Genomic DNA, 16,534 nt, shown 5'->3' on the forward strand with positions numbered 1-16,534 from the left:
GCCCACTTGCTCGGCTTTTGTAGCAATTACTTTGAAATAATTGTTCGTTGGATAATTAGTGTAGAGCCGATTTTCTTGCGTCTTTGAACCCAAAGCAAAGGGAATCTGCACTTTAAAACAAGTGCGCATTGCATAATTGATGTACGCTCACTCAAGTAAAGGAGAACGAATAAACTTTGCCACTTAATTGCTAAAGAAGCCTCACTTGGTTATAAATTGTGAGTTGTAGGCTTGTTATATTCAACCAAAGCTTCAATTGAGTTGTAGGCTTGTATAGTCACATTCAGCTTAAGTTTCAATTGCTTTACTGCTCAATTCTTTTTAGTTCCAAGGTGTGCAACAAATCAAATCAAAGATGGCAGCTGGACTTGCTCTTGCGTTTGCCAATGGTGTGCTGGGAAAGCTTGGCGAGATCGCATTAGGGAAAGCATTGAATGAGGCGTCTCTGCTATTCAACTTCAAAAGTGACTTTGAATGGTTGGAGAAGCAGCTCAGCCAGATATGTTCTTCTGTGCAAGCTGCAGATGCAGATCTAACTGGGCACACCGACCCCGTGAAAAAATGGCTGGCAGAGGTGAGGATCGTTGTTTTTGATGCAGAAGATATAATTGATGAGTGTGCCGTTGAGCATTTGTACACAAATGCTTGTCAATCATGTCTCTGCAATTATAGTCAAATAGTCTTTAAATATAGGATGGGAAAGAGGATTAAAGAGCTCAAAGGTAGGATTAATTCTACCATTGAAAAGGCACAGCGGCTGAAGCTTTTTCATGAAGTGGCCCATTTAAGTCAGCCCTCTACCAGTACTTCCACATCTACAAGTGTAGGAGAAGAGTTGAGAAGACCCAGGATCGACCCTGATCAAGATTCCCCTGCAGTGGCTATTGACTACAAGGTGGATGAGATTCTGACATTGTTAGAGAACCCATCTATTAGAGTTGTTGCCGTCCTCGGAATGGGCGGGCTAGGTAAGACATTCCTCATGCAGCACGTCTTCAATAGAGTCAGACACAGGTATGTTTATTCTGCCTGGATCTCAGTTTCACAGTCTTGTTCTCTTCGAAGTTTGCAAAATGATCTCGCCTCCCACATTGGTTTGGATATAGACACTAGAGTTTCTGATGTGCGGGCATCAGAGTTAATGTATGACAAGTTAGTCGGCAATAGATGTTTGATTGTTTTAGATGATGTGTGGAGCAATAGCGTACAGGGTAGTTTGATATCTAGAATTGGGTTCCCCGGTGGGGGTTATAACCAGTGTAAAATAGTAGTCACCACCAGAAGTAGAGATGTTGCAGAAAGCATGAATGCCCATATTTATGAGATGCAACACCTCTTTGAGGATGAAAGTTGGGAGCTGTTTTGCTCCTTTGCCTTCCCACAGTGTGAGGAAAACAGGCCACCTCAAAAGCTGGAGATTTTGGCTCGTGGAATTGTACAGGAATGTGGGAGGTTGCCACTCGCCCTAAAGACTGTTGCGGCATCATTGGCCAAGCCTTCCCTTACATCAACAGATTGGGAATCAAAGTTGGGTCAGTTAAAGAAGATAAGGAAAACAGATGACCACATCATGAAGATTTTAAAGCTGAGTTATGACTCTCTTCCTCCCAATCTCAAATCTTGCTTTGCTTACTTATCTTTCTTTCCAGAGGATACAGATATTTCTATTACTAGTTTTAGAATTGAAGAATCTGTACATCAGGAGTATGTAATATATTTGTGGATCGCAGAGTGATGCATTCCCCAAGAGGAAGATAGAGAGCAGTTTGATATTGGGTTAGATTATTTACACCAACTTGAGAATTTATGTTTGCTGGAAGTAAACAGAGTTTATACTAGTTACACTGTACACGACCTGTTGCTTGATTTGGCTGTAGATATAAGTAAAGAACACGAGTGTGAATTTGATCTTCCCTCCAAAGAAACAAAGTGCCGCAGGTTGCTACTATCTAAAAAGAGTTTAGATAATAAGGCAATTTCAGAAAGGCCTCTTCGTCAGCAACCATTTCTACGCACACTGTCATTCTCTCAGAATTCTGGCATTACTAGTATTCCAGAACAGCTGCTGGATCATGCCAGATTACTTCGGGTAATCGACTTGAGCCGGACTGCCATCTCCACCTTGCCGAAATGTGTTGGGAACCTGAAGCTTCTCAAGGTTTTGAACTTGTCTCACACGGAGATAGAGGAGGTACCGGATTGTGTGAGAAGACTAAAGAGTCTTCAGTTCCTTGATGTTTCTTATTGCGAAAAGTTGCGAAGTGTACCTGACTGGATTGGTGAGCTCAGCTGTCTTTCCTATCTCGATGTAGAATGGTGCTCAGATGAGCTTTCGTGGAGTCGTAAGCCGAAAGGATTGTCGCAGCTTTTGAGTCTGAGGACACTGAAATCAGAATGCTTCCCACTGGATGCTGAAGATAATGAATTTTTCAATGTTAAAGATCTGGGTAGATTGGTGGATCTCAGAGAAATAAGCTTCAGTTTAGAAGATGTAGGGGCATTGAGAAGTATAGAAGATGGTGCCCTTGACCGCCTGGTCAAAATGAGAAATCTATCAGTACAGAACAACATTCCTGCAGGTGAGGGTGATGGAGAAGAATCCACTAGTCTTCTAGCATTCCCAGAGAAACTGAGTGTTATGAAAGGTCTTCAACAACTTGCTCTTTTGCGTTTCTCTGTGCCAAATTGGATATGTGGAATGGAAAATCTGACTCGAATTGGCTTGGCTAAGTGTAGCGATTATTCTTCGCTCCAAAGGATGCCCAGCTTAGAATTCTTGTCATTGGACAATGATTCGAAATGTAGAGAATTGCCAAAGAAGTTTGGAGAGCGAGGAGGATTTCCTAAGCTGTTTAAGCTGCAAATTATGAACTTCTCTTCTTTGGAGGAGTTGCCGGCACTGGAGGAAGGAGCGATGCAGCGCCTGGAAATGCTATGGATAGAGAATTGTCCGAGGGTGGAGAGAGTTCCGGATGGATTGGAAAGGTTGAGGAGACTAAAGAGGATAGAAGTGGTTCAGGCAAGTGGTGTGTTAGAACAGAGGTTAAAGGAAGGGGGGGAAGATTGGAGTAAAATAAAAGCTATTAATCCTCGCATCGAGATCTTTTTGCGTTAGTAGCAATGATGTTGCTCCAAACTATATTATATGGGGTTGTGAAAGAAATTTGTTTCCTCTACTGTAATGTTAAAAACATTTACGTATTTAAATTTAGAATAATTTATTATTTTCTTTTTATAAAAAAGAAAATTTAATGAAGTTGAGAATTGATTATAATTTGATTACATGATTTTAATTAAAATATAAATTTTTATTGTTTATTTAATGTACATATCATTTTATATATGTATATTATTTTAAAAAATTAAAAATATTATAGGGTGAAGTTTAGATTATATATTATTCATTTATTATTTTTATTAAGATTAATTATTATTATGTGTTAATTTAGAAATTCACAATTTATTTTTGTGTTGTTCTCTTGTCTTATATTCTTAAAAAAATTATTAATAATGTAATATATGTATTAAATTTTTCTTTAAATAAAAAGTATATATTTTAGTTAAAAGTATTTATTTTATAAAAGTTAGTGTTGAGGAGAAATATTTAATCATTAAAATTCAAGTGTTGGTACAATACGTTGTTGTCTATGATTAAAATTCAAGTGCAAGACATTGATGTGTATGAATTATTTTATTTAGTTAAGAATTATTTTATTTTATTTATGCTAGTATACATTGATTCATAAACTTTAAATTATAGTTAAGGATTTTATTAATTTATATTATAGAATGTATTAACCTTTGATTCTTATTTTGAAAAAGTCATTTTTTTAATTTCAAATTTGACTTATTTACTTTATATTATACTTAAGAGTTATTTTATGGATAAATCATATCATTAACATGATCTTTGGCTCATTTAGAATGTCATTAAGTAATGTGGCTAGAGATGTTATATGAAATGTATTTTAAATTATTTTAAAAATATTTATAATGTAATTTTTTATTAATGTAGACCTTTTTCTAATCTCTCATAAAGATTGCAACACCTATCAAATACTCTCCTATAAGAATATACTATTTTATTTTTCTTGTTCTAATAAGTGTTTGGTATTTAAAGAACTATCTATTTTTCAGGGAGCTCCTTCTTTCCTTTTTTGTTTGCCAAATTATTTTTACTTCGTAAATGTTAAATATATTGCTTATCAAGATTATATATAATTTTGCATCTTCTTGATGTAATGTTAAATGGTGGACTCTACGATGTTTGCAATGACTTTGACATGTGGTATGTCAAGAGTTGTGCATAGAAAAGAACCTCAGATATAGAGAGGGTAAGGTATCTTATACAATTTATATTTGTTTAGCCAAATAAAGCAACATAATCTCATATTTCATTGGGCAGGATGGGGGGAGGAGAACGCAAGTATGTTAAAATTATTTCATGCCAAAGGGGTTCTTTCATAATGGACATGTACTGATAGGTTTCTATTGGAATGCTTTAGAATACCTAAGAGTGGGGTGTGAATTAGTTATCCAAGGTCCAAATGAATAAATAGAACTTTTCACAACTTAGTGAACCCATAAAAAATCCATATCCATGCATGCATCCATAAGATTATGCAATCATTAAAATTTGTAGGTTACTATCAAATCCACTTGCAGAAATGTAAAGCATGAAACATAACAGATTCATCAACACACTTGACACAATGATTCCTGTGAAAACCCAATTCAGGAAAAACCACCACTAACATGCTAATATTTTTCACTCTTATGAAGTGATGCCCTATGAAAGGCCAACCTTGTTAAAGGTTACAATACACACTATTAAATGTGACCCAGTTAAGGGATTTCAATAATCCTGTTAGAAGTGAGCCTTTGATCCAAGTGGATCTTGAAGACCTCAATAATTCAACCCACTCAAAATCCCTCAAGATTGGCTACAATGGATAAAGCATGGCAAAACATTCCTAGCACAACTTGAAGTGTGTCAAAATGAGTACGTTTGCTTGAGATATTTTTGGTCAAATAGGTTGACTAAAAAGGTGAAATTTGACCATCTTCAAAGTGGTTAACAATGGGTTTCAAATTTAAGAGCTCATTGAGGGCTTTCCAACAGTGTTCGTTTCGTTGAAAACGAAGTTCATATGTGAAAGTTACGATCATTTGAAATTGTAGGGAAAATGCAAATCTTGATGTTGTCATCATGATATCATCATCGTCATTTTATGCTCTTAATAATATAACAAGTTTTAAATAATGTATAAATATAATATGTGGTTAATATGAACCATATATTATTATGATTATTATTTTGTAAAAAAAAGGGATATATATTGTTATTTGTTAAGGGGTTGGTTTATTTTGTACTACTTAAAATTATAAAAGCCAAAAAGGGAGGTCATTTACTTGGATATGATTTTGGATGGGTTATTATATTTTGGATACTATAATGTAAGTCCAAAAGTATAAGGGCCAACCTTTTCAAGGATAGTAGTAAAATTGGGAGATTTGGGTTATTTGGTTATTTTAAATAAGGAAAATAGTAATTATATTGGTTATATGGTTTTAAGCCAAATATAGCCAATATCAAGTATAAAAGGGGAAGAGGAGAAAATTCTTGTAAGAAGAGAGAGTCTTCTTATTTCTTAAATTCTTGGAGAGTTATTTTACTCTTGATAAAGAGTTTTGGGGAAGTGAGAGTTTTTCTTGTAACTAAGCTAAGTGGTCTCTTGAGAGATTAAAACTTGGTGAGTTCCTTGAGAGAGTTTTCATGACTTTTAAAGTCATTTTTGTAAAGGCTTAATGCCCATTGAGAGAGTTGTAGTTTTACTACTTAGCATTGTTAAAAGTGGTGAAGGAGCTAGGCCCAAACGCATTGCTAACAAGTTCCTGTCATCGCAGTGTGGAAGGGAGAAGCATATTGTAACTCCATGGAAGACCATGGTGATGTATGAGTTTGGCATCATAATAATGGCATTGATCTTATGAGTTTGCAGATTCAGAAGCGTAACCAGAGTCTAGTGAACTTTGAAATCAAATCTTTTGTCTCTTGTTCTTTTTTATGCATGTTTTGTCTACTTAGTTTTTTTCCACATTTCCAAGTATTATTTTCTTAGTTCACAAGCAATGTCAGTTACAATCTTTCTATTATATCTGTATCCAAGTGGATCTTGAAATTCTAAGTGATTCATAACAAGGAGTTTATAGATCAGCCTTGGTAGAGGACTTTAGGCCATTCACTTGGAATGCCACCCCATTAAAGGATTTACAAATGACTATTAGGTCAATCTTAATCCAAATGATTTACCTTAGATTGATACAATTGTTAGAGAGTAATAGTAGAGCTTTGATAAACAACTTACAACTTCTCTTGTAGATTATAGATCTCTATTCAGGCTTCAATTATGCTTGGCGTTCATACTTTGTAGCTCTGATAGCTTGTTCACCCTTCAAGCATTCATCTTCTTAAGCCTTCTTTCTTAACATGGCATTATAAACTCTTCTCTTAGGTCACTTGATGAAGAAAAACCCTTAACTCCTTCTCTTTAGGTTAGGTTCTTGCACATGACAACTTTGCTTCATGACTAGACATTCCTATAAATAGGAAATTAGGATATTTTCCTACTCATTTTCCATCATCCAAATTAGGGTTTAGATGGATTAGGTAAGATACAATGTATCTACCCCATATCTCACATCTATTCTAGAAATTTCTTCTAGAATCCATTTGAATTTTCTTTAAAATAGTTTACATCAAATTTTGTTCCACTAGCTCATCATCCTTATCTTCCACCTAGTTCACAAAATTCAAGAAAACAAATGTGTTGACTTAGATTCAACGAATCTTTGATCTTTAAAATAATGCAGCAACTCGACATTATCAACCTTCTAATTCTCGACACATATTGTGTTGCTTGGCATCCTCTATAAAATCACTTGGCATCTACTAGTGCTTAGCATCAACTAAACTATACTTGGCATCAACTGTCTTGCTTGGCATCCACTAGAATTTACTTTTACTTAGCTCTAACTGACTTTCTACTTGGCTTACACTGACTTTTCTTGGCACCTACTATCCACTCGGTCAAGCTTGGTAGACAAACTTTGTGTAACTTGTTCTTCTAGACTTTCTTAGTGTAGCCAATGTTTGTGACCTTAAGTAGATTATCAATACATCATGTCATCACTGTCTTAATTGATCCTTGTACTTCATTATGTAATCATGACTCAACCTTTCCTCTAGGTGCTTTTGTTACATCTTATTGATCAAATCCTCTTCATCAATCAACTAAGTGATAGTACTTGAATCTTATAAGTAATTATCTTAACAACAAATAGCAGGTTTGACATCAATGGCAAAAAAATGATTGAAACACATAGTCTTTTTCAAAAATCTCCCTCTTTCAATAATTTATCTCAACAATGATCTTTTGAATCAGATCTCAACAATCTCCCTCTTTGGCATTGATGGCAAACCAAACTGATCAACTAAGTCAATCAAATGATGAACATCTTGTTCAAATAAATTGACTAGGTTAAAATAGTAAGACAATACCAAAAAGAAAACTTGTATCAAAATTTATGCCTCTATCAGCAACTTCCATCTTTTGATTAGGTTACAAAAATCCTTCTTATGACTTCCTCTGAGTTCCTTCTTGTATCTCCCTCTTACTAGGTAGATTAGGATTTCTCCCTCTTGCTTACATTCTTTTCTATCTTTTTCATCATACATGTGTTTTCTTCTAATATTGTTGATCAGTAACACTCTTCATCTCTTTGACAACAATCTCTTGATATTTCCCTCTGATATACTTTCTCTAATGATGATCATTCTAATGTTCTTTTATCCTTTTTGATGAGTAGAATATTTCCCTCTATGATTAGAATATCAGCAATTTTCTCCTTTGTGTTGACATATTCCATCTTCACCTCTTTATCTTGAACTAACTCCATCAAGTAATGATACTTGATTGTAATATGCTTTGTCTTTGTGTGCATCACTGGATTGTTTGATATATTAATAACACTTTTATTATCAGAATAAAGTATCACTAGTTCTATGATTTCTTCCTTCATTTCTTTGAGTAGCTATTTGATCCATATAATGTTTATGCAATTTACAACAACAACAACATATTCAACTTCAGCAGTAGATTGTGAAGTACAACTTTGTTTTTTTCTAGTCCATGTAACTAGTCTCTTGTCTAAGAAAAATACTCCTCCACTGGTGCTCTTTCTATCATCAATGTTTCTAGCCCAATCAGCATTAGTGTAGGCTCTTAATTCAAAATTTTCATTCTTCTTGTAGTATAGACCAAACTCTTATGTTCCTTTCAAATATCTTATTATTGTCTTCATAGTCACTAAATGATTCTCCCTAGGATTAGTAAGGAATCTTGCAACTATCCCTATAGATAATGCAATATTAGGTTTGCTATGTACTACATATTGCAGGTTTCCAATCATAGAGTTATACATGGTTTGGTTCACCTCAATAGAATCATCATTCTTTAACAACTTGTATCCTGTCACCATAGATGTACTTACTAGTTTGGAATCCTTTAATCCAAAAAAATTCAATATTTCCTTGACATACTTTGACTAAGTGATGTATGTACCATATTTCATCTGATATACTTGCAAACCCACAAAAAAATTGATCTTTCCAAACATAGACATTTTAAATTCTTGCTTCATCTGATTTGCAAAATCCTTACGTAAAGCATCTTGGCCTTCAAATATGATATCATCAAAAAATATTTTAGATAAAAAAATACCTTTTCCTTTCTCTATCTTTATGTACAAATTGCTATTATCATCAGTTCTTTCAAATCCAATCTTCATAAAATAATTATTAATTCTCTCATAGCATTCAAACCATATAGAGCTTTGTGTAGTCTACATACCATGTTCTTATTGTTATCATCAACAAAACCTTCTGGTTGTTCTATGTAAACTTCTTCCTCTAATATGTCAATCAGAAAGGTAGATTTAACATCCATCTGATAAAATTTGAAACCTTTGTATGTAGCATAAGAAAGTAGAGTTCTAACCCCTTTTAATCTAGCAACATCCGCAAATGTCTCTCCATAGTCAATTCCTTCTTTTGTGCATATCTCCTTGCAAATTAATCTTGTTTTTTTCCTTGTTCATTCACCATTATCATCTAGCTTGTTTCACTTCTCAATCTACTTCTTGTCATTGTTCTAGCATCTTTTTCTCCAATGATTTGAGTAGCAAGATAATGTCTTTTGACATACTTAGACAATCTTGGTTCAGCTCTTGTTTCTTCATTTTTTCTTTCAACTTCAGAATCACTATGTTTATCTCTGTCAAGTGTCTCAACATCTCCTTCACGTGTACTAATCTTAGAATCAACATATGCATCCATTTCATTCTATAACTTGCCATCTGAATGCAAATTGATTTTGAATGTAATTCGATATTCATATGGTGTGACTCGGCATTCACTGTATCTTGCTGTTGATTTATAACTTGATTTGCAACATCTTATTGAACAAGAATTCCTTCATAAAATTATACAAATGATTTGTATTATTTTTTCTTTTTCATAGGTTCAGCCTCATGTACTTTGTATATTCATCAAAATTCACATTTACACTTTCCATAATTTTTTTAGTGTTAGTATTCAAACACTTATAGGCTTTGCCTCTTGTGGAGTATCCTAGGAATATACCTTCTTCACTTTTTGCATCAAGTTTCCCTTTCCTAACATCTTTAACAATGTAACACTTACTTTCAAATACCTTAAACTATTTTACATTGGGTGGATATTCATACCATAGTTCAAAAGGTGTTGAATGAGTACCTTTCTTGATATGCACATGGTTCAAGGTATAGATAGCTATACTTACAACTTCTCTCCAATATTTCAAAGCAACATTCTTCTCCATCATGAGTGTTTTAGCAAAGTCCATTATAGACTTTTTTCTGCTTTCATCTATTCTATTTTGGGGAGGGGTTCTAGGTGCAGATGTCTATCTTTTGATTCCTCTGTCATTATAGAACATCTCTAATTCATTTGATGTAAATTCTCCTCCTCTATTAGATCTCAAATATTTCAAACTTTTATCTGTTTCCTTTTCAACTCTTACCAGGTACCACTTAAACATTTGAAAAGCATTAGATTTCTATTTTCAAAAACATAACTATCATCATCTTAGAATAATCATCAACAAATAGCATTATGTACTTATCTCCCTTGTAGCTTTGCACTTTAGTCAGTCCACACAAGTCAATATGAATAATCTTTAGTATTCCTCTAGAGGTATAAGTTTTACTCTTAAAACTTGACTTTTTCATTTTGCCTAGCTGACATTGTTTTCACACTACATTATCAAGCTTCTTCAACTTAGGCAAACCTCTAACTTTATGCATGTTACTGATACTAACCAAGTTATCAAAATTAACATGACATGACCTTTTGTGCCATAGCCATACATCATCAAATTTTACAACTAGACAAGTAGCATCCTCTATATCAAGATAGAATAGATTACTTCTAGTTTGATCACATTTTCCAATCAGTTTCCCATTTGTATCATATATCTTAGTAGTCTTGTTTTCAAATTCAACCTTGCATCCCAAATTGTTCAAATGTGACACACTCAACAAGTTATAGTTTAGTCCTTCAACATAGTAAACATTGTCACATGAAATCTTATCTATGAGTTTGATAGAACCTTTTCCTTTTATCAAACATGGTGCATAGTTACCAAATCTTACACTGTTTCAATCATAACAATTTAAGGTAATGAACTTACTTTTGTCTCTAGTCATATGATGTTAGCATCCACTATCAATGATCCATCCATCATTTTTGTCCACACAATTCATAAGTTTAGTTGCCTCATCTTCATTGGATTCATCCTTCATTACAACATACACCACTTCATCATCATGTTCATCATAATCATCCCTAGTTTCCTCTTCAACAATGTAGCATGACTTCTTGCCTTTATCTTTATAATTTTTGTTGTCATCTTCTCTTCTGATCTTGTATTTGTCACCACCTCTGTAGTTTTTCTTTTGTGTACATGTGTAGCAATATCACCAACCTCATTGCAATTGAAACAAATGATAGTTAACTTACCTTTGAACTTGCCTTTACCTCTATGGAATCTTTTTGCCAGTAGTGCTTGTAGTTGTTCAACATTTTTCTCATCTGTATCACTGTCACTAGACAAATATTTTATCTTTTTCTTCTTCTTCCACTTCACCTCATCAAAATCCTTCAATAAAAAATTAGCTTTGAAAGCAGATTCAAGACTCTCAGGTTTGTAATTATCAAAGTTAGAAAGCTCAAAAGTAGTGAGTCTACCTACTAGACCTTCAAGGGTTAGATTATTTCCTAGAATACATCTTAGTTCTTGAATTGTAGAAAATCTAATAGCATAAATAGGTAGGAGTGTTCTCAAATTTTTTTTAGCATAGTATCATCATCTATTTGACCAATAGCTCCTTTTATTATACTAACAAATTCTTTTATTCTAGCAACATATTGAGCAATATTCTCACCTTCTCCCATTCTCATATCATCAAAGTTACCTCTAAGACTCTTAGATTTGGCTTTTTGAACATTTTTGTCTCCTCCATAGATGGTGGCTAGGGAATCCCACATTTCCTTTGTACTATCAAGACCTTTGATATCATCAAATTTAACATATCTTAGGGCAGAGGCAATTTCCAACATCACCTAATTGTGTGCTTTCTTCTTCTTTATATCTTCAACAGTCAGGACTCTAGCTGGATCAACATGATCCACAAAAATGATAGATTGTGCAGGATCTCCAAATCCTCTAAGGTGTAGCTTCATCAAACTTTTCCATGCAAGAAATTTATCTTTATTGAGCTTGGGTACTTCTCTTTTAGACATCTCGATCTTTGTGCTTCTAATACCTTAAAACTAGTCCTCTTAAGAAGATGGCTTTGATACCAATTTTTGGAATACTTTAGAACAATTGGGGGTGGGGGGGGAGGAATCCGTTATCCAAGTCCAAATGTATAAATAAAATTTTTCACAACTTAGTGAACCCATAAAACACTCATATCCATGCATGCATCCATAAGATTATGCAATCACTAAAACTTGTAGGTTACTATCAAATCAACTTGTAGAAATGTAAAGCATGAAACATATAGATTCATCAACACACTTGACGTAATGATTTACATGGAAGCCCAATTTGAAAAAAACTACTAGTAATATGCTACTCATTTTCACTCTTATGAAGTGATGCCTTGTGAAAGGCCAACCCTGTTAAAGATTACAGTACATATTGTTAAATGTGGCTCAATTAAGGGATTTCAATCACCCTATTAGAAGTGAGCCTTGTTAGAAGATTTTAGGCTATTCACTTGGAATGCCACCCAGTTAAAGGATTTACAAATAATTATTAGGTCAACCTTGATGAAAAGAATTTACCCTATACCGATACAATTGTTAGAGATTAATAATAGAGCTTTGATCTGATACAACTTACAACTTCTCTTGCAGATTACAGATCTCTATTTAGTCCTCAATTCTAATGGCCTTCATATTTTGCAGCTCTAATAGCTTTTTCACCCTTCAAACATTCATCTTCTTAAGCCTTCTTACTTAACATGCCATTGCAGACTCTTCTCTTAGGTCACTTGATGAAAAAAAATTGTAACTCCTTCTCTTCCTTAGGTTCTCACACAAGAAAACTTTGCTTCATGACCAGACATTCCTATAAATAGGAAATTAGGATATTTTTACACTCATTTTCCATCATCCAAATTAGTATTTGGATAAATTAGCTAGGTTATAATGTATCTACCCCATATCTCACATCTCTTCTAGAAATTTCTTCTAGAATCCATTTGAATTCACCTAAAAATGGTTTACATCAAATTTTTTTCCACTGATTCATCATCCTTATCTTCCACCTGGTTCAAAAAATTCAAGAAAACAAATTGTTCGGCTCAGATTTAGCAAATCTCCAATCTTTAAAATAATGTAGCAGCTCGACATTATCAACCTTCTAATGCTCGACACATACTGCATTTCTCGACATCCTCTATAAAATCACTCGGCATCAACTAAAATTTATTGATGCTTGACATCAACTAAACTTTACTTGGCATCAACTTTCTTGCTCAGCATCGACTAGAATTTTCTTTTACTTGGCTCCAACTAACTTTTTGCTCGGCTTGTACTGACTTTGTTTGGCACCTACTATCCATTCAGTCAAGCTTGGTAGACAAACTTTGTGTAACTTGTTCTTCTAAACTTTCTTAGTATAGCCAACCTTTGTAACCTTAACTAGATTATCAATACATCATTTCATCACTGTATATATTGATCCTTGTTCTTCATTACATAATCATAACTCAACCTTTTCTCTAAGTGCTTTTGTTACATCTTATTGATCAAATCATCTTCATCAATCAACTAAGTGATAGTACTTGAATCTTATAAGTAGTTGTCTTACCAAAAAATAGCAAGTTTGACATTAGTGAAAAAACAATGATTGAAACATTTAGTCTTCTTCAACAATCCCCCTCTTTCAATAATCTCTCTCAACAATGCCCTTTTCAATCAGATCTCAATAGTTTCATCATGATGGCCACATCCTCTTCAAAAAATCTTAACAGTAACTTGAGGCCTAGAGAAGAGTGGGATATCCTAACTTTTCTTTGGGGAAAAATATTCCATTTGGGGGAAAAAGAGCTAAATACATATATGTTGGAAATGTAATATAGACTAGGTTATTAATAGGGGAGGGGTGAATCAAGAACTAATAAAACTTTTACTTCAATTCACCAAATAAATCTATTATGATCTAATTATAAGCATGAAAGACTAAAAGAAATAAAACATTCATAACACTTGATATAATATTGGTAACCCAAAAACCTTCCAAATGAAAAGTAAAACTGGGGTGGGGATGATACCCACAAGTTTTAGTATTTTAGTATAAAGTTATCATGTTAAAGCTTACAATTGATCACTTCTGGTAATCTACCCTTTTAGCAGAAATAAGAACTGTTAGGTCCACCTTGTAAAAGAATTTATACAATACAATAAAGTATGCACTTAGGATATTTTGCATAAGACTATTAAGTCCAACTTGCTAGAGGATTTGATTGATGCACCTATTAGGATGAACTAGTGGTTGATCTATAATCTGCAACTTGGTTTATTGAATGAGATTCCTTTGATGTAAACTAATCACCTTGTTGTGATAAATGAGACTCTATTTTTCCTTATGGGTAAATGCACCAAGTTGTGGTGCCAAAAGGGGTTTATAAGTGACCAATTTTTTTAATTTTTATTTTCTAAAATCAATAATTTCTAAACTTTGACAGGAATTTGAAAATAATTATGCTGAAAATTTTTAGATATGACAAAAACAAAATTAGTAGTCCTTTGAACCTAGTTTCTAAACTACTAATATTTTTCAAAATGGTTTAGTTTTAGGCCCTCAAAAAAGGGGCCCAAAGAAAGTGGTATTATGTTTTCAGAATAAACATAACATAGTGAAAAGTGTGGACCCCCTAAAATTTTAACTTTTTTTTAAAAATTCTTTAATCACTCTAGTCAAAAGTTACCTAACACTATTTAGTTTATCCTAGATTTTTAAGGTAATTTTATAATGTATATTTTGAATTTTGAATTTTGTAATTGGACACGTCCCAAAAATGTGAAATATATGTGTGCTGCCCCTAGAAATGATTGAAAACTAATCTAAAATTAAAACTTATTTTTTTCAAAGTATGTAGGATGGAGTCTTGTTTCTAAAAAACTAAGTTGTTGCAAAATTCGATGAACAAGCTAAAATATACACCCCAATTAGAGCATGTTGGTTTTTGATAGAAAATGGACATACATTCAAAAAAAAAATTATAGTTGAAAGGCTTGAAATAATTCAAATTTGAAATAAATTATATGGTTATATAGCTAACACAGAGATCTACAATCTTATGTAACCTAATTGTATTGGTGCTCAACCACGAGGAAACTTGAAGGAGAGCACACAAGAAAAAACAATCATTTTTTATATGCTTGCTACAAAACACATCTCAGACCAGTTTAGAGACTCCAAATCTTTGAGTTAGATCCCCAAGGAAAATCCAAGCCTTAGGCTTGGCAGAGTCCACAACTTTAAATAGTATGTGTGTGCTATCTAAAGCATTTCTAAATTCAGGCTTACATAGTGTGTATGCACTATAGTGTGCACATACTTGTTAAGCATGAATTCCAATAGAGAGGGAAGGAGAGAGGGGAGAGAGTGAGAGAGAGAGTAGAGGATGGGGAGAGAGTAGGAGATGGGAGAGGGTGGGATAGGGAGAGAGGGGGAGAGAGAGAGAGAGTAGGGGATGGGAGAAGGTGGGATAGGGAGAGAGGGATAGAGGAATGGAGAGAGTGAGTAAGAGAGAGAGTAGGGAATGGGAGAGGGAGAGATTGAGAAAAAGGTAGAGAGAGAGAGAGAGAGAGAGAGAGAGAGAGAGAGAGAGAGAGAGAGATGTGTGTGTGAGAAATATATAGTAAAAGAGAGGAGTGGAAGAGAGATTTAGCTAGAGAAATATGGAGATGAAAATCAAGATAGATACATGGAATGTATATATATATATATATATATAGGGGGAGAGAAAAAGGGAGAGAAAGAGATAGAGAGTAGGGGATGGGAGAGAGTGAGTGAGTGAGTGAGTGAGTGTGTGTGTGTGTGTGTGTGTGTGAGAGAGAGAGAGAGAATGGTTATAACAAAAATTTGGATCTCTACTGACCCATATTCTTTTTTTGTCTATTGTTTGTTCTTCTAGTTCGCTAGAAAATACAGGTTCCATGTTGTTGAAATTTAGCAAATACCAAATTCAATCATTGGATACACTATTTGAAGAATTTTTGAACACTCTTTTTATAGAAAATGTTAGTGCAGTCCTTTTTAAATATTCTTCATTACTATAGAAACAAATTTCATTATTATTTGACAAGTTGTTTAATATATAGTGAATTTTCATTAAATTTGTAAGTTTAAATGAATTGTTATTTGGAAATGGTTAGAAATTTGACAAGTTGTTTAATATATATTGTCTATTCATTGAAATAATTATAATTTGTATATGTATTTGAATAATTTTTTATTTACAAATTTTAATTCAGATGTTTGAATAATTTGATATATAGAAATCATCATCATGCCAAGGAAGAAACCAAAAACTCAAACAATGGAAGAGAAGGTGAGAGATTTGGAAATTAAAAGAGATAAAATGAAACTACTATATGAACAAAGAAAATTGCAGTGCAATAATGAAGAATTATCTTTTGAAGAGGAACACAAACCACCAATACAAAGAAACAAAGAGGAAGAATTGGAAAAACAAAGAGAATGAATGAGACTCTTATGCTCAATAAGACAATTGAATTGTGAAGCTACACCATACTCTGATCTTGGAGTTATATCATCATCTCATGTTGAAGAGACACTAATTTCTACATCTGACAATGTACACACTCCATCATGTCATGTTGAAGGTACAATAT

The 16,534-nt window shown here is 33.5% G+C and overlaps 2 protein-coding genes across 2 annotated transcripts; both read left to right on the top strand.

Annotated features, from left to right (window-relative positions):
• The first annotated feature begins 218 nt into the window (after window positions 1-218).
• On the top strand, window positions 219-3,229 carry LOC149562525 (putative disease resistance protein RGA3). The gene has a single exon (XM_089826002.1). It carries the CDS (start codon window positions 356-358, stop codon window positions 1,733-1,735), a length of 1,380 nt encoding a protein of 459 aa, XP_089682128.1. The 5' UTR covers window positions 219-355; the 3' UTR covers window positions 1,736-3,229.
• On the top strand, window positions 1,807-3,115 carry LOC149562526 (disease resistance protein RPS2-like). Its single transcript, XM_089827993.1, has 2 exons — window positions 1,807-1,819; window positions 1,878-3,115. Exons 1-2 carry the CDS (start codon window positions 1,807-1,809, stop codon window positions 3,113-3,115), a joined length of 1,251 nt encoding a protein of 416 aa, XP_089684119.1.
• Window positions 3,230-16,534: the final 13,305 nt, after the last annotated feature.

The sequence above is a fragment of the Cupressus sempervirens genome, chromosome 4, assembly GCF_028749045.1.
Source record: "Cupressus sempervirens isolate cs-2001-9-10 chromosome 4, ASM2874904v1, whole genome shotgun sequence".
Classification (NCBI taxonomy): domain Eukaryota; kingdom Viridiplantae; phylum Streptophyta; class Pinopsida; order Cupressales; family Cupressaceae; genus Cupressus; species Cupressus sempervirens.